This window comes from Eulemur rufifrons, chromosome 15 (genome assembly GCF_041146395.1).
Source record: "Eulemur rufifrons isolate Redbay chromosome 15, OSU_ERuf_1, whole genome shotgun sequence".
NCBI lineage: Eukaryota > Metazoa > Chordata > Mammalia > Primates > Lemuridae > Eulemur > Eulemur rufifrons.
In genome coordinates this window covers 89,677,110-89,701,088 of record NC_090997.1, presented here as the reverse complement: position 1 = coordinate 89,701,088, position 23,979 = coordinate 89,677,110, and the positions used below count along the sequence as shown (strand labels likewise).

The 23,979-nt window shown below is 39.6% G+C and overlaps 1 protein-coding gene across 6 annotated transcripts in view; it reads right to left on the bottom strand.

Moving 5' to 3' along the window:
- Positions 1-2,559: 2,559 nt before the first annotated feature.
- Positions 2,560-23,979, bottom strand: part of AIG1 (androgen induced 1) — a 227,578-nt gene continuing 206,158 nt past the window's right edge. For 4 of the 6 annotated variants that reach the window (XM_069488967.1, XM_069488970.1, XM_069488965.1 and 1 more), the window contains 2 exons: positions 9,079-9,242; positions 2,560-3,202 (listed from right to left, as the gene is read on the bottom strand). In XM_069488967.1, coding sequence (XP_069345068.1) covers positions 3,165-3,202; positions 9,079-9,242 — 202 coding nt within the window. In that variant the 3' untranslated portion in view covers positions 2,560-3,164. Of the gene's footprint in view, positions 3,203-8,418; positions 8,437-9,078; positions 9,243-23,979 lie in introns of all 6 variants that reach the window. The other 2 variants (XM_069488968.1, XM_069488969.1) reach the window with 2 other exon arrangements.

Below are 23,979 nucleotides of genomic sequence, written 5' to 3'. Positions count from 1 at the left end.
TCAGCCCTTTATCAGATGTGTGGAGAGCAAATATTTTCTCCCATTCTGTAGGCTGTCTATTCGCTCTAATGATAGTTTCGTTGGCAGTGCAAAAGTCTTTTAATTTGATCAGGTCCCATTTATTTATTTTTGTTGCTGCAGTGATTGCTTTGGGGGTCTTCTTCATAAATTCTTTGCCTAGGCCAATGTCTGAAAGAGAATTCCCAACATCTTCTTCTAGAGTTCTTAATGTTTTGTGCCTTAGGTTTAAGTCTGTTATCCATCTCGAATTGATTTTTTGTGAGAGGTGGGGATCCAGTTTCAATCTTCTGCATATAGCTATCCAGTTTTCCCAGCACTATTTATTGAAAAGAGATTCTTTTTAGCAGTGTATATTTTTGTCTGCTTTGTCAAAGATTAGATTACCATATGTGGATGGTTTCATCTCTGGATTCTCAGTCCTGTTCCAAAGGTCTATGTCTCTAATCTTGTGCCAGTACCATGCTGTTTTATTTACTATAGCCTTGTAGTACAACTTGATATCTGGTAGACTTATACCTCCCAGTTTGTTCTTTTTTTTTTTTTTTTTTTATTTCAGCTTATCATCATGGGGGTACAAAAGTTCAGGCCACATACACTGCCCATGTCCCACCCATCCTCCCAAGACACATCATTTCTTTCTATTTTTAGTAGAGACAGGGGTCTTGCTCTTGCTCAGGCTGGTCTCAAACTCCTGACCTTGAGCGATCCTCCCGCCTCGGCCTCCCAGAGTGCTAGGATTACAGGCGTGATCCACGGTGCTCGGCCTAGAGCCAGAATTGAAATAGCCTTGAGAAAATATAGTGAAGACATACTGCTATCCTTGCACAGTAAAAGAAAATTTGAGTACGTTCATATCATATACCAAGGATTGTATTGATTTACTCCAGCAAAGGGAGATCTCTTCTGGAAGAGCTGCTGTAAGTGGAGGTACATCACTTAAGTAAGTTTGCAATAATTTATTATTATTATCCAAAATCCATCCATCTTTTCTACACAGGCCGTATTAGTTTGCTAGGATTGCCATAACAAAATACCACAGACTGGTGGCTTAAACAATAGAAATTTATTTTCACACCGTTCTGGAGGCTAAAAGTCCAAGATCAAGGTGTCAGCAGGTTTGATTCCTCTGAGACCTCTCTCCTTAGCTTGTAGTCAAGGGCCTTCTTATGTCCTTACATGGTCTTTGCTCTGGGTATGTGCATTCCTGGTGTCTCTTTGTGTGTCCAAATTTCCTCTTCTTATAAAGGTACCACTCAGATTAGGGCCCACCCTTATGGCTTCATTTTAACTTAATCATCTTTATCTCTAACTACAGTCACATTCTGAGATATTGAGTCTTAGTTCTTCAACATATGAATTTTAGGAGGGGTACAATGTAAGCCAAAACACAGGTCAAACAGTTAACTCTAGTTGTGGTGGCAACCACCAACCCAGGACCCTTCAAGTCTTTGATGGTAGCACTAATTGCAGCAGTTATTCCAAGGGTGCAGTATTGCTTTGCTTTTCTGTTTTGGTGAATTTCTGCTTGACCTCTCCTTAATAGTCCCAACTCTGGTAAGTCCGCTAGTGCATACTACATTTCCATCTAATGTAAGTATAATGTGAGTTCACCATGAGGCACCTGGGCCTGAATTGCATATTGTCTCATATTAAAATTGCAACCCTTATTTCTTTTTGTTTACAATGATAAGGTGTGCTTTTGCCTATCTTCTTTGCAATCTTTCATGATTACTTCATTTTGTGTTTTGCAACATACGGCATGGAGTTGGGTTTTCCCAACTCTTTCAGTATTGAATCAAATTCTTTTATATTTGTTGATATAACAGATATGTTTGGCTGGAGTTCTTTCATAGTATTTTATGATACGTGTTAGTTTTCTACACAATCATATTTTATCAACTGAACTTTTCTCCTTCAGGCTGAAATTTTTAATAATTTAGTTAAAAATGGGATATATGAACATTTACTATTAAAGTGTATCTGCCTTGATTTATCTGTAAATAAATTTTCGGGAGCTTCTAGAAACATCTCTCCCCCCTTTACGTGGGTACAGGACCCGTGGCAGTGGCCAACAGGAATAATCAGGCTCACTTAGGAAGTGGTTGTGGCCTGTCTTAAATTACATTTAAATTTAAATGTAAGTTAAAATTAAAATTTTTTAAATTAAAAAAATTTATATTTCTAAGATTTTTTAATTTTAAAATTTAATTATAATTTCTGGAGTGAATGGTTTTACATCACTTGATCTTTCTTAGCACAGTCAATACCTATATTTGTGTTAAGTAATATTTTATAATTTATAACATATTTTCTACCTTAAAAATAATCCTGGTCAAAGACTTTGTAAATTAGTTTTTTAAAATAATTATTCTTTTGTAATTATCAAAAAGATACACATTTTTAAAATTAGAAAATTATAGGAAAGAACTAGTTTCAATAAACCCATTTTCAACGGGTAATTAAAAAAAATAAGAAAGGAGACACCAGTGTTGTTAGGATTTTGAGATATACCATATAGACATCAGGTTTGGGGTTGATTGGTCTTTATTAAAGTCAGAGTTTGAATCCAGGAAAAGTTTCACACAATTAAATCAGGAGATCCAAATACACTCAGAGTTTAGACTAAATTGATGTCATTGTTACTGACATTGCCTGTTTGAGGCAACTGTGACATTATTGCAATAGGAAACATCTACCCCTCTACCCCTTGGGCCCACAGTGTGGCATAGGTTCATTCTTCCAGCCACCTTTAGGGCTAAATGCATGGAACCTTGCTTTATGTCTGTCTGCCCCTTGACTTTAACATATTTTTCAATAAGAAGCACAATAGGATTTTATTCTTTCTTGATTAGATGGAGTTATAATTGCAAAAATAAAAATCCAATCACCAATTTTTGTTTTAAAAGTAGAAAAGTAAGAAAAAAAACAGACATTATTATCAATAATGAATTTGGGAAGAATTATTTAAAACACAATGAGGGTGACTCATTCTGGAAACAACTGTATTCTATTTTTATACATATTTGTATATAAAAGATGTCCTCCCCCTGGGGGTGGGTGGGTGATGCCATTGCTTCCCATGCCTGGGCAGTAATGAGTCTTCAATGGCGGCTCAATCCAGCTCTTCCAATTAGACTTGGATTTCATTCCAATTTAGGCTTCACTTTCTCTTCTTCCATACCTAGAAATATAGGCAAAGTGCGTTATTTGAGCTTCAGATTAAACTACGAGCAGGTTTGCTAAAGCTGCTCCCAAGAAATCATGTCCCCTCCCTTCTCCCATCCACCCTCCTGATCCACTCCCTTTTCTGCCTCCTAGCTAAGAAGGAAAGCCCATTTATGACTTTCTCCAGAAACATCCTCAGTGACTTTTCTCCCCACCCTTTCCCCAGAATCAGGACACATCTCTGGGACACACCCAGCTCCTATGGCCTCTGGGAGAGAGGGCTGCAAATGCATTTGTGACTCGCTGGGTTTACGCAGAAACTCTAGACTACTTCTTAACCAGCTTCCAGCAACAGGACATGTGCAGCTCATGACTTTCAAACAGATTTAATTTAGTCTTACTTTAGTTCTGTCCCTTCCCAAGGCATGAATTCTGGATGTTCAAATGCCAAGAAGTATTTATTTTTTAAGTTCATAAAAAGCTTTTTAGCCACAAGAATTGCTTATAAAAGATACCCAACTACCTTAAACTCAAGCTATCCCTTTATTCAATCCAATCCTGATAGACCTGTTTTTCTCCCCGAAGGACCTGTGCGTACTGGATCAGTGAGACCTTTGCCTGCTGTCTGTAGTGAAGAGCTGTGTTTCATTTTCCCAGAGATGAAAATGTTCAAATCATTCTCATGAATTATAGTTAAATCTGACAAATGCTTCTTGCTTCTTTTTGCTTTGGCTTCTAGTGAAACATTTTTCTAATCATACCCAATTCTTAGAGACGTTTTGTTTGTTTTGTTTCAATAGCAACAATGGAACAAAAGAACTCAAAATACTGCTTTGTAGGTTTTATTAGTATTCTTTCATAAATTGCAAGCTCTCTGAGGGCCAGGGCCCTTCACTGTTTTGTTCCTGACTATAGCCCTAGCACTTAACACAGTGTCCATCTCATAATAAGAGCTCAATTAATCAATGTTGAATAAATTAATAAACAGTGAACATTTAGAAGATCTCAGAAGGCTGGGTTAGTGGAGAGCAGTAGAACAAGAATGGGACTCTACACTATAAAAAAATTGTGAAGTCTAACCCCAGAGGATCGTAATGATAGGGTTTACATTAGGAAGGACCCCACCTCACCCCCCACTTCTGGCTCCTACTATGTCTTGTAGGGTCAGAATGGTGGCAATGGGAGGTGGGTAACATGCTCCGAACAGGCGTCCACAGACAGTCTTTTATGTTTGGTTTTCATGGCTAAGAAACTGGCAGAGATTTAGAACACTTCTTCCAAATTCCTTCTCAGAAATCATGCTAAGGAACACTTCAACTGGAGGAGTCAGGACATCTGAAGGGAGGAGGAATAGGGTTGAAGGTGAGAAGGTACAACATGCCTTCGTTGTTGGGTAACCAAGGCAAAGGCAGAAAACACAGCACAGATTCCATTCAACCAGCGCACATGTGACTCAAGTCCCAACTTCCATCCCATGTCCCCTCTCCTGTGGAGAAGCTATCAGGGGCTAATAGCAGTTTGCTTTTCTTTTGAAAATCTGTTTCCTCCAAAGCATTCTCCTGCAGATGGGTTGACTTGGCAGCAATGGTGGAATCTTTGAAAGCGGGGGTGGAGAACAGGGGGTGTTCATTGACCTAGAGAGGGAAAATGGCTCCCCACGATAGTTTGACAGTTGTGAGGGAGAGGGAAAAAATTAGATAGCTGTAAATAATGTTTGGAAGAACGAGAGGTATAATTTCCACACAAAAAGCAGAAAGAAACCTGTCACAAAGCTGAGGCAGGATGCACTTAGGGGGACCCAAGGGACGAGAGTGATGGGCCCTGAAGGAACCAGTCACGTGCCCTTCCCGCAGGCTGAGAGACAGGCTCGAGCAGGGGGCAGGTTCTGGGGGGAAGTGATCTGGAGGGGAAGCTGGAGGAGAAGGAATGTGGAGATTTCTGCTCACAGAAAACTGGTGCACTTTGCCGTCACCCCAACCTTTTGCTTTTGAGTACTCTCATTTCCACTGTTATATAATAAAATTTGACATTAATAAGACTGGTCACCTCAGTCAGATACACTGGAGCTGGGATAGAGCTTAAGTACAGAAATACTTTGGCTGTTATGTATTGAATTTTGTCTCCTTCCCCCCAAATGCATTTATTAACCCACAGTATCTCGGAATGGGAGATAATGCCAAGGGTGTGCCTGGACAACTATTTGCTAAAGAAATTAGGTCGTGACTCATGGATCCAATCAACCATCTCAGCAGAAGCCAGAAATAGAGAGGTGGTTATCCAGGAACGACCTGGGGAGTACCCTCTTGTCTGACTGCTTGGACCCCATGAATTGCATGGGAGGCCAATATGGTTTATGAAAATTTTATACCAGCAGCAGCATTGCCAGACTGGACTGAAAGGGCCAGAGACAGGATGAAATGAAGGGCCAATGACTCCAAAGACCATTCAGGGACTGCTTCCTCCTTGGTTGCAGAGGGTGGGGCTGCTACCCAGTGCTGAGGGGGCAGGGTTACTGTTACCAGTGCCTGGAAGGTGGGGTTCCACATCCTTTCCCAGTGAGCCCTGAGGATAGAGCACCCAGCCAAGAGGATTATTTTCAAGGCTTAACATCGAATGGAACTTTCCCTGCTCGTTTTCAGACTTGCTTGGGCACCATGACCCCTTTTTTCCCTGCAGTTTCTCCTGTTCAGAATGGAACTTCTATGCCTGTCCCACTTTTGTGTTTTAGAGGCAGATAACTTTTTGTCTAGTTTTCCAGGCTCACACATAGCTGAAGAACAATTTTGCTTCAGGATGAATCATACCCTGAGTCTCACGCATACCTGATTTTTATGATATTTAAGATGAGATTTTGGACTTATTTAAGAGTTGATGTTGAAAAGACTTTTGGAGCCACTGGGATGGGGCTGTTTTCATTGCGTGAAGGACACGAATTTTGCTGGGGGAGAAAGTGCGGTGTTATGAGCTGAACGTGTCCCTCCAAAATTCAAATGTTGAAGTCCTAAGCCCCAGTGCCTCGGAATGTGACCTTACTTGGAGATAGGGTCTTCATAAAGTTAACATGAGGTCATCAAGGTGGGCCCTAATCAAACATGACTGGTGTCCTTACTCTTAAAAAGGCAAGAATTTGGAGACAGTCTCACATACAGGGAGAACACCAGAATGGCTTGGAACAGATTGTTCCCTCACAGTTCTCAGAAGGAGCCGGTTCTGCCAATACCTTGATTTTGGACTTCCAGCCTCCATAAATGGGAGTCAATAAATTTCTATGGTTTGTTATGGGAACCTTAGCAAACTAAAGCAACTTCCACAAAGCCATCCTGAGGGACTTGCTTTTGAAGAGCAAATGCTTGACTATTACTTTAATCTATTTTAAGGGCGTTTTAGAAGTTCATATTTCATATCAGTTTCGCCTATTTTGTTGTTTTATAAGCTAGGTCTGTAGTTGCAAGTGAAGTTTCCAAACTCTCACGTGTCTGGGTTTCCAAAACATGGTGACATTTTGATAGTTCACTGGAAATAACCCTGGATTGAACATCAGAAGACATTGGCTCTTCTACCACCTGTTCTGGGGGTCACTTAAGAGTTCTTAGGCTGCAGTTGCCTTTAGAAAAAGGAAAGGGTCAGTTGGATGATTTCTAATTTCCCTTTCAACTGTAAAATTCTGTAATAATACAACTTCATCTTGAAGTTGTAGCTAACATAACATAACCAAGCAATGCAAGTTGAGCCATTAGAAACTATTATGGAAAAAAGGAAGGTGGCTTAAATACAGTATTCCTTCTTAGGGGATTTTGTAGTAGTTGTGTAGTAATGGGTTGTAATACTGTACCCCATTGTACTCAGTTCATTCCAACACATGTGCACACATGCACACGGCAAACATTGCTTTTAATCAGCAGTTTCCAGCTCATGTACTAACAGAACCACACAGCTAGTGTGACTGAGTGAAGTGGCCAGGTGAGATCTAGGGATAATGAGAGAGCCATAGAAAGTGGGCAATGGATACTCAATCCTAATCCACTGTTGCCAAAAGAGAATAGTGGGCTCGGTGTTTTCCAGAGCTTAAAATGTTTGGTGAGATGCTGAAAATCTGGCCTTTATGTGAAATCTCCCAATTTTTAAATGTCAGCTCAAAAACAAAAATCCCACTGTGTAGGCCTAACAAAACTTCTTGGTGAGTAAAATTTGGGGCATGCCATCAGTTTGTGACCCTTCCTGTAAATGAGGAAGATGCCTACTTAACACAAAACATCGAGTCTGTGGGGTTAACTAGATGATCCCGTGTAGATAAATTAATCTCCAAATCTGAAATGAGTTACAAAATGTTAGTCAACCTTTACTCATGTTACTTAAGAGAATGGCACAGATAAATTGAACAGATCCTTCAAAAACCATTAATTTCATTATTCACTTTTAACTCCTCATTCAAAGCTGCTAAAAAGCAGTATTCTATTAATCCAGATTGGATGATTATCTCTGCTGGTTTTCAGGTCATCTTCTCACAGAGGTAGTAGAACTATGGCCAAAGGAATGTCAAACCAAACAAATCAAGGGGAAGCAGTCAGTCAAAAGTACTTCCCCAATAACATATATTGGACATAGTAGTTTAAATTTAAATACAACTTTTCTCCCAAGAAGCCAAGAAAAGCTTACATTTTGATCTCAAAATATTTTTGTAAGTTAAATAAATACTTCTATAAATTAACTAAAAGAGAAAGAGTACTCTTCCCATTGAAAGGTGGGAACATTGTTAAAAGATTCATTTCTGGTCCTGTAAGCTATGGCCTGAACTGAATATAAAATGGGACACCTTTTCTAATAGACCACTTATTAACATCAAAAGCTGCCGAGAAAAGAAACGCTCAGATTCCTCTGGGCTGATACCTTGACGCATAGACTCTTAGAAGATGAACACACAAAACAGTCTGATTCAATAACCATGACATGGGTGTGCTTTATTTGTCTGATTAGACTGAGTTCCTGGCAGAGTGGCGCTCAGTGTCTGGGGCACAGAGTCCATTTACTGGTGTTGTCTAGAATGCTGGGACTCTGTCGGAGGAGATGTCCAGAGCTCTCTAAATCCCCAAACCATCTTGCCTTTGGCTGTATTTTCATGCAGGTCTTAAATCACTACATGTCTGTGGCTGTCGTTTTTTCCACCATCCAATTTTTATATTATCTTAGATACACTTTGGACAGGTTTTGCACAGCTTGGATAAGATTACATGCCTTGCCAAGATGGAGGCTCTGCCATAAATGGAAACAAAAGAGAAATCAAATCATCAGTTAAGAGAGTTTCTACAGCAATGAGGTACTACCCTTTATTGCATGTCCCTCTCTGCCACCTTCAAACCTTCAATATGACAGCCACTGGTGAGTCACGGTGGCCAGAGGCATTCTACACTGCTTAGAGTTCTAGCAGAATGGCAGTGAGCCCTCTCCGAGGTGCCCTCTCCATGTAAATGATGGCATAGAAAGTGAAGTGGAGATCTGGGTGACTTTTTATGAGACTGTTTGGTTACATTTAATAACTTACCTATTTAATTTTGGGTCCCTTTAGGTAAGGCAGCATTTTGTTAATCAGGGTGAACTTTTCCACTATTTTTTTTATGGTTGACGTTACATCTTTCCCTATAAAATTTATACACATGCTCCTTTCCTCTTTAGACTTGGGTGTTTTGCTAGCTAATAAGACCAAGTGACTAGTAAACCTTTCAAGTAACTGCCAGCAGCTCTGAAATTAATATTGTAGTTATAAAAATGAAACTCTTCGTAAGAGATCTTGTATGAAGGATAAAAGAGGAGGCTACAGTGGAATTTTCCCTTAGTCTCTATATGCTCTCGTCAGCAGTAATTCTCTTGTTTTACGCTCCCCTAAACAATACTTACTTTTCTGTGTATCCCAGATATAGTTGTTCAGAACTTCTCCCAGCAGGTATAGAAAGTTCATTAAGATGGTTGTAAACCCAAAGAAGATGATTCTGGCTCCCTGGCCAATGTGTTCCAGAAAAGGGTACACCCACATGCCGGTTACGTGATGCACCCAGCACACCCTGCAATGGAATTGGAAAGGAGACAAAGATGGGAGTCATTCTCATGGCAGACAAATGTCAACGCTGCTGTGTTGCAAACAGACACTCCCCCACTCTCACTGTTCCTCAGCAGTTGCCAGTCTCCAGCTTGCTTGTGCCACTTAGGAGCTACTAGAAACTTTGTTCTTCTTTGTTTTCTCTTACTTTTTAACCTGAAATAATTTTAGACTCACAGAAGATGTGCACGGAGTACAGAGAGTTCCCCTGCATCCCACACTCAGCTTCCCCTCGTGTTAACATCTTGTATAATCCTGGGACAGTCACTAAAATTAAGAATTGGCCAGGCACGGTGGCCTCATGCCTGTAATCCCAGCACTGTGGGAGGCAGAGGTGGGAGGATCTCTTGAGGCCAGGAGTTCAAGACCAGCCTGGGCAACGTGGTGAGACCCCATCTCTACAAAAAAGTTAGCCAGGCATGGTGGTGCATGCCTGTAATCCCAGCTACTTGAAAAGAGAAAGAAAGAAAGAACGAACGAATGAACTTAACATTGAGACAATACTATTAATTAAACTATGAACTTTATTCACAGTTCCCAGTGTCTCCACCAACATCCTTCCTCTGTTCCGGGATCCAATCCCGGACCCCACATGGTTTCAGTCATCGCGTCTCCTGAGTCTCCTCCGTGCTGGCAGTTCCTCAGTCCCTCCTTGTCTTTGATAACACTCAAAGAATTCTGGTCAGGTATTTAAAACTGCTGGCTTTATTAATACTGTTAAACAATCTTGTATATCTCTTCTTTACATGATGAAACAATACAGCATTAGGCAACAATGCTATAATAAAACCTAGGTGAGCATGTGCCAGGTATTAATGTCTTGCCGTGCTGCCTTCCAACTAGATACCAACATGCTTTCCACACGCTGCCAGAACCATCCACAACCTACCGGGTACCAGGCTTCCCACTCCTCTGATCTTTGGATACCACATTTATTTCATTTTTATCCTATTTTACATACTTAGTTGCAATAATTCTATTTGTGTTCTCGAGATATTTTTGGCTCAGTGCTAATAGCAACATCATTAATTGCCACTGCTTTCAAAGGTTAGAATATTCGCTCTGTTGTCTTGGTTCTGACATGACTATTTTACAAAATATTCTTGAGTTCATTCCTTTATCAAATGTTAGCAATTTTGAGGACTAAATACTATACAAATAACTTCACTGCCTTGGAAATGAAGATTACTTTTTATACATCCATGTTTTAGGGTCATTTTCCTTACCCATGGCTTCACTCTTTAAGCAGTTTACTTACATATACCTTACTTATACATGCACCTCATCTGAGGCAGGAAATCTGAGGATCTAAACCTTAGTGCTTACATTATCAGTGAGGGTGATATCACCCACTCCCGCTGCCAGAGTAAAAATTCAAAAATTCATCCTGGGGGTGGTGGTGAAACAATTTTACCCTTTGTATGTAGAAAGCACAGATACATATACATACATATATGTATATATACACACACGGATAAACTCATATATGTATACATAAATATACAAATATATATACACACATATACAACACATAAACAGATATATACTATATTTGTGGTATTAAAATTAAATGGCCCAGCAATTGAACTCCTAGGTATATATCCAAAAGAACTAAAAGCAGGGACTCGAACAGATGTTTGTACACCAATGCTCATAGGTGTCAAAAGGTTGAACCAACCCAAGTGTCCATCAACAGATGAATGAATAAACAAAATGTTGCACATACACACAATGGAATATTATTGAGCCATAAAAAGGAATGAAATTTTGATATATGCTGCAACATAGATGAACCTGGAAAACATGCTAAGTGAAATAAGCCAGGCATAGGACAAATAATGTATGATTCCACTTAGATGAGGTTACCTAGAATAGGCAGTCATAGAGACAGAGAGTACAATAGAAGTTACCAGGGGCTGGGGCAAGTGGGAAACAGGGTGTGATTGTTTAATGGGTACAAAGTTTCTGTTGGGGATGATGAAAAAGTTTGGGCTACAGATAGCAGTGATGGTTACACAACATTGTAAATATATTTAATGGCAATGAATTGCACACTTACAAATGGTTAAAATAAGTATTATGTTACGTATATTTTACCACAATAAAAAGTTTCATGGGGTAGAGATCAGGAAAAAAATGTCTCAAAAGGCTCGTTGGTGGGTTGAGGAACACTCTTTTAGGGCAAAGAGGCCTTTATTAGGTTCATACAGATCAGTCTGAATAACTGTCCAAACTAAAAGATTTTTATCAACAAAGTAGGCAATGTTAGCCAGAAACTTTTTTTAATAAAGTGTGAAGCATTTGTGAGAAGCAGCAAAAACTAAATTGTTAGAACTACCCTATGGGATTCTGATACCTCATATTCCGTTTGTTCACAAATTAGAGAGAATTTTATCTTTCTAGTACTGTCTTAACTAATGTAAGGTGGTGGTGTGCACCTATCAAATGGTTTATGAATTTCCATGGAGATAAGATGCAATATCCCCCACATTTAATGCCATGAAGCAGTAATTGATGTTGTAAATCAACCTATAAAATTATAATCAGTTCATTCTACAGCCTATTTTCACTGGAGCAGCCAGATGGATCCAGAATAAATGTGGGTCAGGCCATGCCACTACTGTGCTCTTGCTTCTCTCTCACTTAGAGTAAAAGCCGGAGTCCCTGATGGTTCTTCAAGGCCCGACCTGAGCTTGTCAGCACTTCTCTGATTCCATCTCCAGCTATTCTCCCCTCGTTCACTCCACTCCAGCCACACCGACTCCTTGGGGTTCTTGAACACACCAAGCACGCTGTGTCTCAGGGACTTTGTATTTGTTCCCCTGCCTGGAACGTTGCCCTCATGCCCCCTCTCCAACCCCCACTGGGCTCCCTATCTCCTTCAGGCTTTCACTCAAATGTCACTTTTTTTTTTTTTATTTTTTTTTTATTTTTTGTTTGTTTTTCAGCTCATCAAGGGGGTACAAAAGATCAGGCTATCTACATTGCCCATGCCTCCCCATCCCCCCGAGTCTGAGCTTTAGTTGTGTCCATTTCCTAGACAGTGCACATCACTCTCATCATGTAGGTGTGCACTCCTCCCCTCCTTAGACCTACACTTTTTAAATGATGTCTTCCCTGGTCACTGTATCTAAAAATTGCAACCTCTATTCTGAAACTCTGTTCTCCCTCCCTTTATTTTTCTCCCCAGCCATTGAATATGCTACACTTATACTTACTTAGCTGTTTACTGTCTGTCCGACGAGCATAGGCATTTTGTCTGTTATGTTCATTGCTGTATTCTGTGGCCCTTGGACCAGAGTCTGGCACAATAGTATGTACTCAATAATTACGTGTTGAATTAATAACACATTCCTTCATTTAAGGAACATCAACAATGACCTCTGTTTACTGAGCCCTTACTCTATGGCACTTTGCCAATAATTTATAATTTTTTAAAAATCTCATAAAACCCCTAAAATCTCTATACCCCTTGTCACTATATTTAAGTCAAGGGTGGGCAAACCTTTCCTATAAAGAACCAGAGAGTAAATATTCTCAGCATTGTAGGCCACAGGGTTTCAGTTATAACTACTCAACTCTGCCACTGTAGTGCAAAAGCAGCCACAGACAATATGTATTCCAATAAAACTTTATTTATGGACACTGAAATGAGAATTTCATATAATTTTCATGCCATGAAATACTCATCTTTTGATTTTTTTAAGTCATAAAAATATAAAAACCATTCTTAGTTTGTGAGAAATAAAACAAATACAACAGGTGGTGGGCTGGATCTGACCCATGGGCTGTTGTTTGCTGACTCCTAGTTTAAGTGAATTTTTGTAATTCACAAAGCTCCGTCATGCACACTACGTCACCCAGTCTTCTCAGCAATCTAGATATAGCGTGGCATCCTCATCTTATTGATGCAAATATCAGAATTTACAGAGTAGAAATGAGAATATGTCAGAACTGCCAATGCAAATGTGAAATTCTCAGGTGTGCAACTTGCAAGGCAAAGAAGCGGCACCTATTCTGAGTATGGTGCTTATAAACAGGATATGTAATCTCCTTTACTTTATATAATCACCCTATCAGGTATGAGTATTCCCTTTTCACAGATAAAGAAACTAAGATCAGACTAAAGAATTTGTTTAAAAAACTAGCAAAGCTGGGAAAGAGAGAAATGCACATCTGATTTCTTTTTGGCTGCATGGACTTGCTTCCCTAAATGAGGCATTTAATATTGTCTCCAAAATGGAAGTGAGAGTTTCTTGGTTTTGGTTGTTGCTGTTTGGTTTTTTAGGTTTTCCTGACTTGGTAGGTCATCAAAGATCTCAGATAAGCATGTCCTGTTATTTGGGGTTTCACCTGGATCAGTGTGAATGATGCATCCGCTTGTCCTAACAGGTTGTGCTTTCACCATTTGTTTCCTGATATTATCAGGACTCAATTCTCTGCACAAAGATGACTCATGGCCTTGCTCATCTATTTGTGGAGAGTTCTTAGTTCTTGGTTGACTTTCAATTTTTCTCATTCTAAGGCCTTCTTGTCTTAGTGCCCAGATAGCTTACGCTTAAGGTAATGGCACCAATTTTAACTTTAGTCTAAGAAATCAATAACCATGATGTGTGTGTGCATACATATGTATGCGCATATTAGTATCATAAGATATCTGGATTGTCTCTTTTATTAAATGTGGCTCCAATTTCATTCACTTTAATGTGCAATTAAAAAATAACATTTATTCTTGCCTCCTCTCTGAGTACTTTGCTGCACACTAGGGATACAACAGTAAATGAGGCAGAGGTAATTCCTGTCTGCATGGAGTAAGGTCTAATGAGAAATACAGATATTAAAGGAAAACTTAAAAGTGTAGTCAGAATTAAGAAAGGGTAAGTGCAGGGATACCATGAATATATAGGGATTATTCCCTGCTTTTTTTCTTAATTGTCCACTTAACATTATTCTTTCTTTCTCTTGTGTATTCAACTTTCTTTCAAACCAGTTTTTTCATAGCTGATAAAGATGTTCAAATGTCTTTCATTAAATAAAAATGAAAAGTGTCCATCAACTTCACACATACAACTCTATATCCCTCCTTCCCTTCAAAGACAATCTTCTTGAAAAAGGAGGCCACACTCACTGATTGCACATCTGAACTTTGTAGTCACTCTTCTACCTGCAATAGTCTGGCTTCTTTTCTTGATACTCTCCCAAGACATGCTGGCTTCCTTGACATTAATTTCTCATGGTTTTCCTCCTACCACTTTGCCTGATCCTCTTGGTTCCCTTTGTAAGTTCACCCTTCACGACCCTACCACGAAATGCTGAATTTCCTTAAGGCTTGGTTTCTAAACCTTCTTCTCATGTTATGCATTCACTGTGGAGGAGTTCACTGAGGGCAATTGCATCATGTCCAGTATCTTTATGCAGATACTTCACACATTTACTTTCTAACTTCGATTGCTCCTTTATTCCAGAAGTTTATCAAACAGTTCTCAAACCTTCTCATTTTTGCACATCTCAGCGATACCTCAAACTCAATATATCTAAAGCTAAAGTCATGCTCTTGCTCCAGAAACCTCCAGTATTCCTTATTTCTATGAAAAGTACTACCATTCATCCACTTTTATAGCTCAAGGACCTGGGAGTCATCTTTTATACTTCCCTCTCTTGTATCACACATACTCAATCCATTACCCTGTCTTATCACACATCTCTCTGGCATGCAGATTTTTTCCATCTCCGTCACTAGCATCTTAATTTCTGTCACAAACATTTCTGTCTGGAGAACTGTGATAGTTTCTAATTTGTCTCCACATCTATTTTTGCCCCCTTCCAACCCATCCTCACTGCTGCCAGAGTGATTTTTCCAAATCAGAAATCTGAACATTATATCCTAGCTTTCAACATGTTAATGGCCTACCACTGCTTTTTTGTTAAAGACTCAAATTTTCAGCAAAGCCTAGAGAGCTCTTAACAGAGTGGCTTTTGCCTGTCTCTGGCCCATCTCACACTTTGCTCCTGCTCCTCCTTGCATTCCTGCTCCACTGGCTTTCCTCTGCTGCCTTGATTTCTCCATGTTCCCTCTCGTCATGTGAATTTTCTGCTGATGCCGTTAATTACTCACCTCTTAGACTAGTTGTTTTATTTATTTATTTATTTAGGAGACAGGGCCTCACTCTGTTTCCAGGCTAGAGTGCAATGGCATGATCATAGCTCACTGCAACCTCAAACTCCTGGGCTCAAGTGATCCTCCTGCCTCAGCTTCCTGCGTAGCTGGGACGACAGGTGTGTGCCATGGCACCCGGCTAATTTTTTTTATTTTTTGTAGAGACAGAGTCTTGCTATGTTGCTCAGGCTGATCTTGAACTTCTGGCTTCAAGTGATCCTCTCATCCTGGCCTCCCAAAGTGCTAGGATTACAGGCGTGAGGCACCGTACCTGACCATATTTATTCTTTATACCTTAGCTCAACAGTTTCACTTACTCAGGAAAGTTTCCCCTGATCCACCGGATTATGTCAGATTTTATTAAGTTCTTATAGAACCATTAATCTCCTTTATTTTTAAAGCTCTTTTATTAGTACTTACATTTGAATACCTTTATTTGAATAGTATGTTTTTCCCCCTCTAGAATATAAGTTCTGTGAGATGAGGGATTGTCTATTTTTACTTCGCCTTGTATTCTCAGCACTTACCACAATGTCTGTCACACACTAGAAGAATAAATGAATGAATAAAGTATCAATGGCATTTAAGCTGTGATAGGAAGGAGAGTAAATATTAGTCGAGTAAAGATGGGAGGAAAGAACTTTCTAGCCAAAGGGAAGAGCATGTCCAAAGATCTGAGAACAAGGGAAAGCTCCCAGATGTTTAAGAAGAACATTTTTTTATTTTTTACAAAATTAAAAAACAAGAGCAAGCATAGGAGGGGTGGGCAGCTAAACCATTGCTTTTTAAGCCATGGTAAGAATTATAGGCTTTATGCTAGTGTGGACAAAAGAAAGCCTTTGAAAATATTAAATAACTTTGAAATAGATCAGACTGACCTGAAAACCAATTGTATCAGAAATGGTGGTGGTCAGGACAGGAATGGTAGCACTGGGGATGAAAATTAGTGGATTTAAGAGATATTTTGACCAGTGACTATCAAACTATAGGTCATAAGCAGTGGTGTGCTGGATATGATCATGAGAGATGGTTGTTAAATCTTTAGGAAGTTTGCAAGCTAGTTGGTTGGAAGCTTGACTTCAACCAAGGTGGGAGTCTTTACACCAAGGATACGGACCCATGCTACACACAGGTCCCCCAACCCGTGCCTCCAAAAGAGCTAGTGGTTAAACATTTGCCAGTCACCCACTAGTTACTAGCATTTAAAAAAAACACCAACAGAAGAGAACAGAAGAGAAAGTACCAGAGGGCCTTGCATTTAATGATGATAAGAACTGTCTGTGAAACTTGGGTTTCAGTTCCGTGTAAGTGTGTATGTGAGTGCGCACATGCATGTGCATGCTGGCTGGGTCACGATGCAAAAGGTGTTTTTTTTAGTTTACAGTAAAAGAAATTTGACGGGCACCGATTCAGGAAATAGAATTAAGAGAACTTGGTGATTGATTGGATTTAGGCAGTGAGGGAACTGAGGTGAGTTAATGATTAATCATAGATTTTTGGCTTGATTAGCTGGGTGGAGAGAGCTGCCATTTCCTGAGATAAGGAATGCTGTCAGGGAGTGGGTTTGAGGGGATGATGAGTTCAGTCTGGACATGTCGAGTTTGAGGTATCTGTCAGATATCCAAGCGGAGATGTCCTGAAGGCAGTCAGTTATATGGGCTCCGAGTGTCGGGAAAGGACTGATGTGGCAATGCAGATACTGAGTTCGTTGGCAAAAAGATGGTGGTTAAAGCCGTCTGAACAGACTGAGATCACCCAGGAAGAGTAGAGCCTATACAGGAAGTAGGCCCATGAGAAGGCCCTCATAAAGGCCAACATTTAAGGACTGAGTCAAGGAGGATGAGGCTTTCAGGAGACCAAGGTGGGCTAGTGACGTTGAAGCAAGATGGAAAAGTGTGGTGTCTGAAGCCAAGGGACAAATGGTCCAAAGAAGAGACCACATCTATGAGCACAGGATATTCAAGAACAGAGAATTATTAAAAAACTGACTTGGCTGTCCACCTATAAAGTGGAAGCAAAAACTTCAGATTCCAAGTGGTGTATGTATCATTCAGATTTACTCTGGATATGGACTGGGCATAAATGATAAATAGTAAGTAAAAAACCAAATCGACCTTGTCAAGCTCGGTAGCTCTTTTCGCCACAGGGCCAAGGTTCATCCTATTCCATAGATCATGAGTTGGAGTGGTCACGGGGCCCTAGAGGAGCTTCAGTGAGGTTGACATGTCATCCCTTCCTCTGGCTCTGTCACCCTTATTTATCCTGGATGGACACAAGTACCTATCTTACCACTGATGAGCTTTCAGTTTGTAAGATTATTCTACACAGGGTTTAAAAATTGCTTTATTATTCACATTTACATAGGAGCTAGGTTGTTTGAGAGGGACAGTGTTACCTCCTAAGATACATAGGATATAAACTTATATGCACTAGTGGCTAATAGCTAACCACACTGAATGCTTAGTGACAGGCATTGTGCTAAATGCTTTATACGAGCAACTCTTTGGGGAAGGTATTATTATTAGTACCATTTTACAGATGAGGACACTGAGGCCCAGAGAGGTGAAGTCAGTGGAGATGCTAGGAGACACACCTCTGCGGTTCAGTGCTCAGCCTGATGCCAGACTCCTCTACTGCTCTAAAGGCTGGGACTGTGGTGGATGGGGACGGGGCTCCAGAAAGCTTTTAATGTGCTCAGCACCAAAAAATGATCTAAGTATGAAATCGCTCTGTGAAGTTTTTCTTTTTTTCCCCCCACTATCTATAAAAGTAATTCATACTCATTATAGAAAATGTGTGAGATACAGAAATGTTGCAAGATGCAAGATAAATTGCTTTGGGTGAAGTTTTAACACAAGACTGAGTATCTTATAAAACTCGGGTATCAAATTTTACAACTTCCCCTGGTTGGGGGGTTGTGGGGAGGAACCGCTGCAGGGATAAAGCAATAAACACTTTCTTCAGAGAAGGCATTGACTCACCTCTTAAGAAACAGTAACATCATATGTGCATTTAACCTTCTGGAATTTACTGTGCTGCTTGGCAGGCGAGGAGCATGTGCCCCAGGGAGAGGTAAGACAGTGAATGTACATCAGCTTCTCACCCAGTGGGTCTCTGCGCATCTCATGATACCTCCAACCTGAAGGACTTTTCAAGGGCATGTTGGACTTTTGGCTCAAATGCTGCTTTAGACTTGGCCCTCTCTTGAAACCTACCTGTCTAATATCACCTGAGTATGGATTGTATGGAGACTGGTTTGTGCTCTACTTTTGAGAATCTAGAATTCTGCTGGAGTTTTCTGGGGTTCGTGTACTCATTCATTTCTTCAACAGATGTTTCTTGAGTCTCCTTTCTGTGTCAGGTGGGGTGAGCGGTGGTGGGCATGCGAAGGCGTGGCCAGGAGGAGGTCACAGTGTGGTGGGTCTGCTGAGACTCCTACTGAACAGGTTTTAGGTCCCAGGGACTAGGACAGAGGACCTCTGCTTAGATGGAAAGGGCTCAGAATGTTTTCCTCAGTGAAGTGCATGGTAAGGCCAGAAAATGAATGCATCAATTCACAGGCAAATATCAAACAGAGGAAGCCAATCTGAAGCAGTGTTGCAATAGTCTCTAGCTCAGTTACAGATAAAATTACAGAAGTCTATTTTCATATACAGTGCATTTAACAGAGTGTTTTTCAAGACAACTTTTAAGGCATAATCATAATTTAATATTCATCAAAAAGTCCCAATTTTTTCAGTGGACTTAGCCCAAAGGTATAGAATCTGGGGAGCATCTATACCTGGGACAGGCTTTGTGGGTGTGTGTCCTGTGCAGTCACACCAGGCTGTGCTCAGAAGGGGCCCACATTTGGTTTAACTATCTGCTGTCACCATCCTGAAATTCTTAATAAGTTTTTCAATAAAGGGCCCCACATTTTTATTTTGCAATGGGCCTCACCAATTATATAGCTGGTCCTGTCTATGTGGCTATATCACCTATACGTCAGATCAATTTCCAGCTCAGCCATATATTTGTTAGGTCACCTGGAATATTATTTACCCTCTTTGAGCCTCAAGTTCCCCTTTGGTAAAGTGGTATAAAGAATACTTCCTACCTGAGAGATGTAGTCGTCAGATAATTTAAAGGGCTTAGCACAGTCAACTTATGTGAGATGAAAGAAACCCCAAGAAAATGAAACAAGCAAAAAAAAAAAAAAAAGAAAAAGAAAAACCCCAAAAACCCTTTCCACTGCTTTTCCTTATCCAGAAATATATAATATTTTTCTGTACTTCTCATACATAAGAATGTTTTCAAGGTTACAAGTTCCTCCGCCCATCCCTGGGGAAAGAGACAAATTGTTCATGCCTCCCAGAATGAATCCTATAATGAGGTAATGAGGGAGTGTGTTTTCTTCCTCATTTGAAATCACGAATATCAGCGTGGTTTATCCATAAAGGCAGGCCAATAATCTACTGTGGAGCATTTTCCCCCAGCACATCTCCTGGCACATGTCTAAACTGATTTTAAATGATGTACATCCATTGAATCCCACTTTCTACAGTCTACCTGGTTTTGTGGTGATGCTTCCCTGGACAGAATTCAATTTGAATTTCCCTTAATAAAACTCATGACCTGCTTTGCTTAACTTTAATCAATTGTGGCTTCTCTGAAGCACATAGGTGCCAAACATCAAGTTGACACATCGGATGTTGTAGGGAACATGTGTTCTTTCGGAAGGGAGCGGGGAGTGTGGTCGGCAGGGAAATGCTACGGCCCAATCCCCGGAATTGGCTGCGGCAGACTTGCTAGCTCTGGAAGGGGAGGAGGAAGAACGTCCTAAATCCCACAACGGGAAATCATGATTTTCCATATTTTGCAGAAATTATCCTCACAGTCTCTCTAGCATCTTTTATGTCCTTCCCTCCACTAGATGCTTATTTTTAGGACTGCAAACATTGTCCTGGATATCCCTGCCATGAAAACGTCTTCCATGATCCTGGTACTTCCGTGCACTACCAATCTCTCTGTGTCCTTGCTAACCTTCCTTAACAAGGAACGGATTTTCCAGACATTTCTGGAGCTCCTGCCTTGTGCCAGCGCCCAGGGTCACATCTTAGTGAGGCCATCTCTGTATTATTTCTCACGTCTGTCCTTCCAGCACTGCGAAATGTTTCTTTTATTTTTTTCATTCAATGAATATGTATCAGAGCCTAGAAGGAGCCAGACATGTGGATATAGCCGTGTGTGACGTACTCGTGGTCCCTGCCCTTGTGACAGGGCTCCCAGTCTAGCAGCAACACAGACATTAGATGACACCATAGTATGATGCCCTCACAAGGGAGGGGCGGTGGAGTCAGCTGGCGTTTTTTCAAGTCGAGTTGTAGTGTTCCTTTTTAAAGTTCATTTTCATTTTTATCAGAAATAAACCGTGAAAAGTTCTAAAATGTTTTTATTTAAAAAGCAGAAACTCCCTGCCCCAGCAACTGCAGGCCTTAGTCTGCCCCTCCTGCCCTGTCCTGCTCCCAGATGAAGCCACATTCAACTCTTTCAGCTGTTTCTTTGGTTTTTCTTGTTATTATTATTTTAAAATTTTTTGTTTTTAATTCTTATAGGTATACAATAATCACATATATTTATAGGGTACATGTGATGTTTTGATACAGGCAAACAATGTGAATTAATCAAATCAGGGTACTTGGAGTATCCCTCACCTCAGGGATTTATCATTTCTTCGTGTTAAGAATACTCTGATCCCACTTTTTTAGGTATTTTAAAATATACCCTAACTTATTGTTGATTATAGTCACTTTGTTGTGTTATGAAATATTGTTCATTCTATCTAACTATATTTTTACACCCATTAAGCAGCCCCACTTTATTCCACCCTCCCCCCCAGCTCCCTGCTACCCCTCCCAGCCTCTGGTAACCATAATTCTATTCTCTATCACCATGGGATCAATTGTTCTTAATATTTAGCTCCCACATATGAGTGAGAACATATGACATTTGTCTTTCTGTGCTTTGCTTATTTCACTTAACATAATGTTCTTCAGTCCCATCTATGTTGTTGCAAATGGCAGGATTTCATTCTTTTAAAAAAGAATAGCTACATAATATTCCATTTTGTATATGTGCCACAATTTCTTTATCCATTCCTCTGCTGATGGACACTTAGGTTGATTCCAAATCTTGGCTATTGTGAATAGTGCTGCAGTAAACATGGGAGTGTAGATAGCTTTTCCATATACTGAATTTCCCTCTTTTGTATATACACCTAGCAGTGGGATCACTGGGTCATATGGTAGTTCTATTTTTAGTTTTTTGAGGAACCTTCATACTGTTCTCCATAGTGGTTATACTAATTTACATTCCCACCAACAGTATATGAGGGTTCCCCTTTCTCCACATCCTCGCCAGCATTTGTTATTGCCTGACTTTTTGATAAAAGCCATTTTAACTGGGGTGACATGATATCTCATTGTAGTTTTGATTTTTGTTTCTCTGATGACTAATGATGTTGAACATTTATTCATATACCTGTTGGCCAAAGAAGGAGTAGCTATATTTCTATCAGATTTCAAGACAAAAAGTGTAAAAAGAGGCAAAGAAGGTCATTATATAATGATAAAGGGGTCAAGTTAGTAAGAGGATATGACAATTCTAAATATATATGTACCCAACACTGAAGCACCCAGATATTATATATAAAGCAAATTAATATCAGAGCTAAAGAGAGAGAGAGAGACCTCACTACCGTAATTATTGGAGACCTCGACATTCTACTTTCAGCATTGGACTGATCATCCAGACAGAAAATCAACAAAGAAACGAAACTTCAGACTTAAACTGCACTATAGAATGGGCCTAACAGCTGCAGAATGTATTCTTTACTAATAGACATAGGCCTATAATGATTATCTATTCCTCCTTGTATGAGTTTTGGTGATTGTTTCTTTCCAGAAATTGGTCCATTTCATCGAGATTATCAAATTTGTGGGCAGGGAGCTGTTCATAATGTTCTATTATTATTCTTTTAATTTCTATGGGATCAGTAGTGAGATTCTTCTTTCATTTCTAATATTAGTAATTTATATGCTCTTTTTTTCTTGATGGGCCTGGCTAGAATTTTATCAATTTTATTGATCTTTTCAAAGAATCAGCTTTTGGTTTTACTGATTTCCTCTTCTTAATTTCATTTATGTCTGCTTTAATTTTTATTATTTTATTTCTTCTGCTTGCTTTTGGCTGAAATTGTTCTTACTCTAGTCCTCTAAGCTGGAAACTTAGATTAGAAACTTCTTTTCTAATATATGCATTTAATGTTATATATTAACCTTAATTTATAAATGCACTTAATGTCAATAACCTTACTGTACATTAATAACCTTAATGTTATTAATGTGCTGCTTTCACTGCATCCTACAAATTTTGATAAGTTATGTTTTCACTTTCTTTCAGTTCAAAACATTTTAAAATTTCTCTTGACACTTTTTCCTTGGCCCATGTGTTATATATTACTGTGTTACTTAATCTCCAAATATTTTGGGCTTTTCTAGATACTTCTGATTTAATTTTCTTCTTGACTGTGAACACGCTTTGTATGATTTCTATTCTTTTAAATTTGTTAAGATGTATTTGATGGCCCAGAGTATCTGGGTAAATGTTCTATGTGAGCTTGAGTATAATGTGTTCTCTGCTCTTGTTGAATAAAATATTCTCTATACCTCAAATTAGACCAAGTTGATTGTTGGTACTGTTCAGGTACCATCGCGTGGATTTTTTGTCTGCTTGATCTATCAGTCGCTTAGAGAGAGCTGTTGAAGTCTCCAATTATAATAGTGGATGTGTGCATGTCTCCTTGAAGTTTCTATCAGTTTTTGCCTCACATGTTTTATGCTCTGTTGCTAGGTACATACAAATAAAAGATTATGTGCTCTTGTTGAATTAATCCATTTATTGTAATGTAATACTCCTATTTGTCCCTGATCATTTTCCTTGTTCAAAGTATACTTTTCTGAAATTAATATGTGTACATTAGCTTTATTGTGATTAGTGTTAGCATGTTATATCTTTCTCCATTCTTTTATTCTGAGCCTATCTGTGTCTTTATATTTAAAGTGAGTTGCTCATAGGCAACATGCATTTTAGTCTTGTTATTTTATCAACTATAATAATCTTTGTCTTTTTTTTTTTTTTTTTGAGACAGAGTCTTATTCTGTCACCCCAGCTAAAGTGCAGTGGAATCATCACAGCTCACTGCAACCTCAAACTTCTGGCCTCAAGTGATCCTCCTGCCCCAGCCTCCCAAGTAGCTGGGACTACAGACATGCACCACAACGCCTGGCTAATTTTTCTATTTTTAGTAGAGACGGGTCTCACTCTCTTGCTCAGGCTGGTCTTGAACACCTGACCTCAGGCAATCCTTCCACCTGAGCAAACCAGAGTGAATCGTTGTCTTTTAATTGGTATATTTAGACTATTTACATTTAAAGCCATTATTGATACAGTTGGATTAATAACTACCATGTTTGTAACTATTATAGTTTCTATTTATAGTAATTGG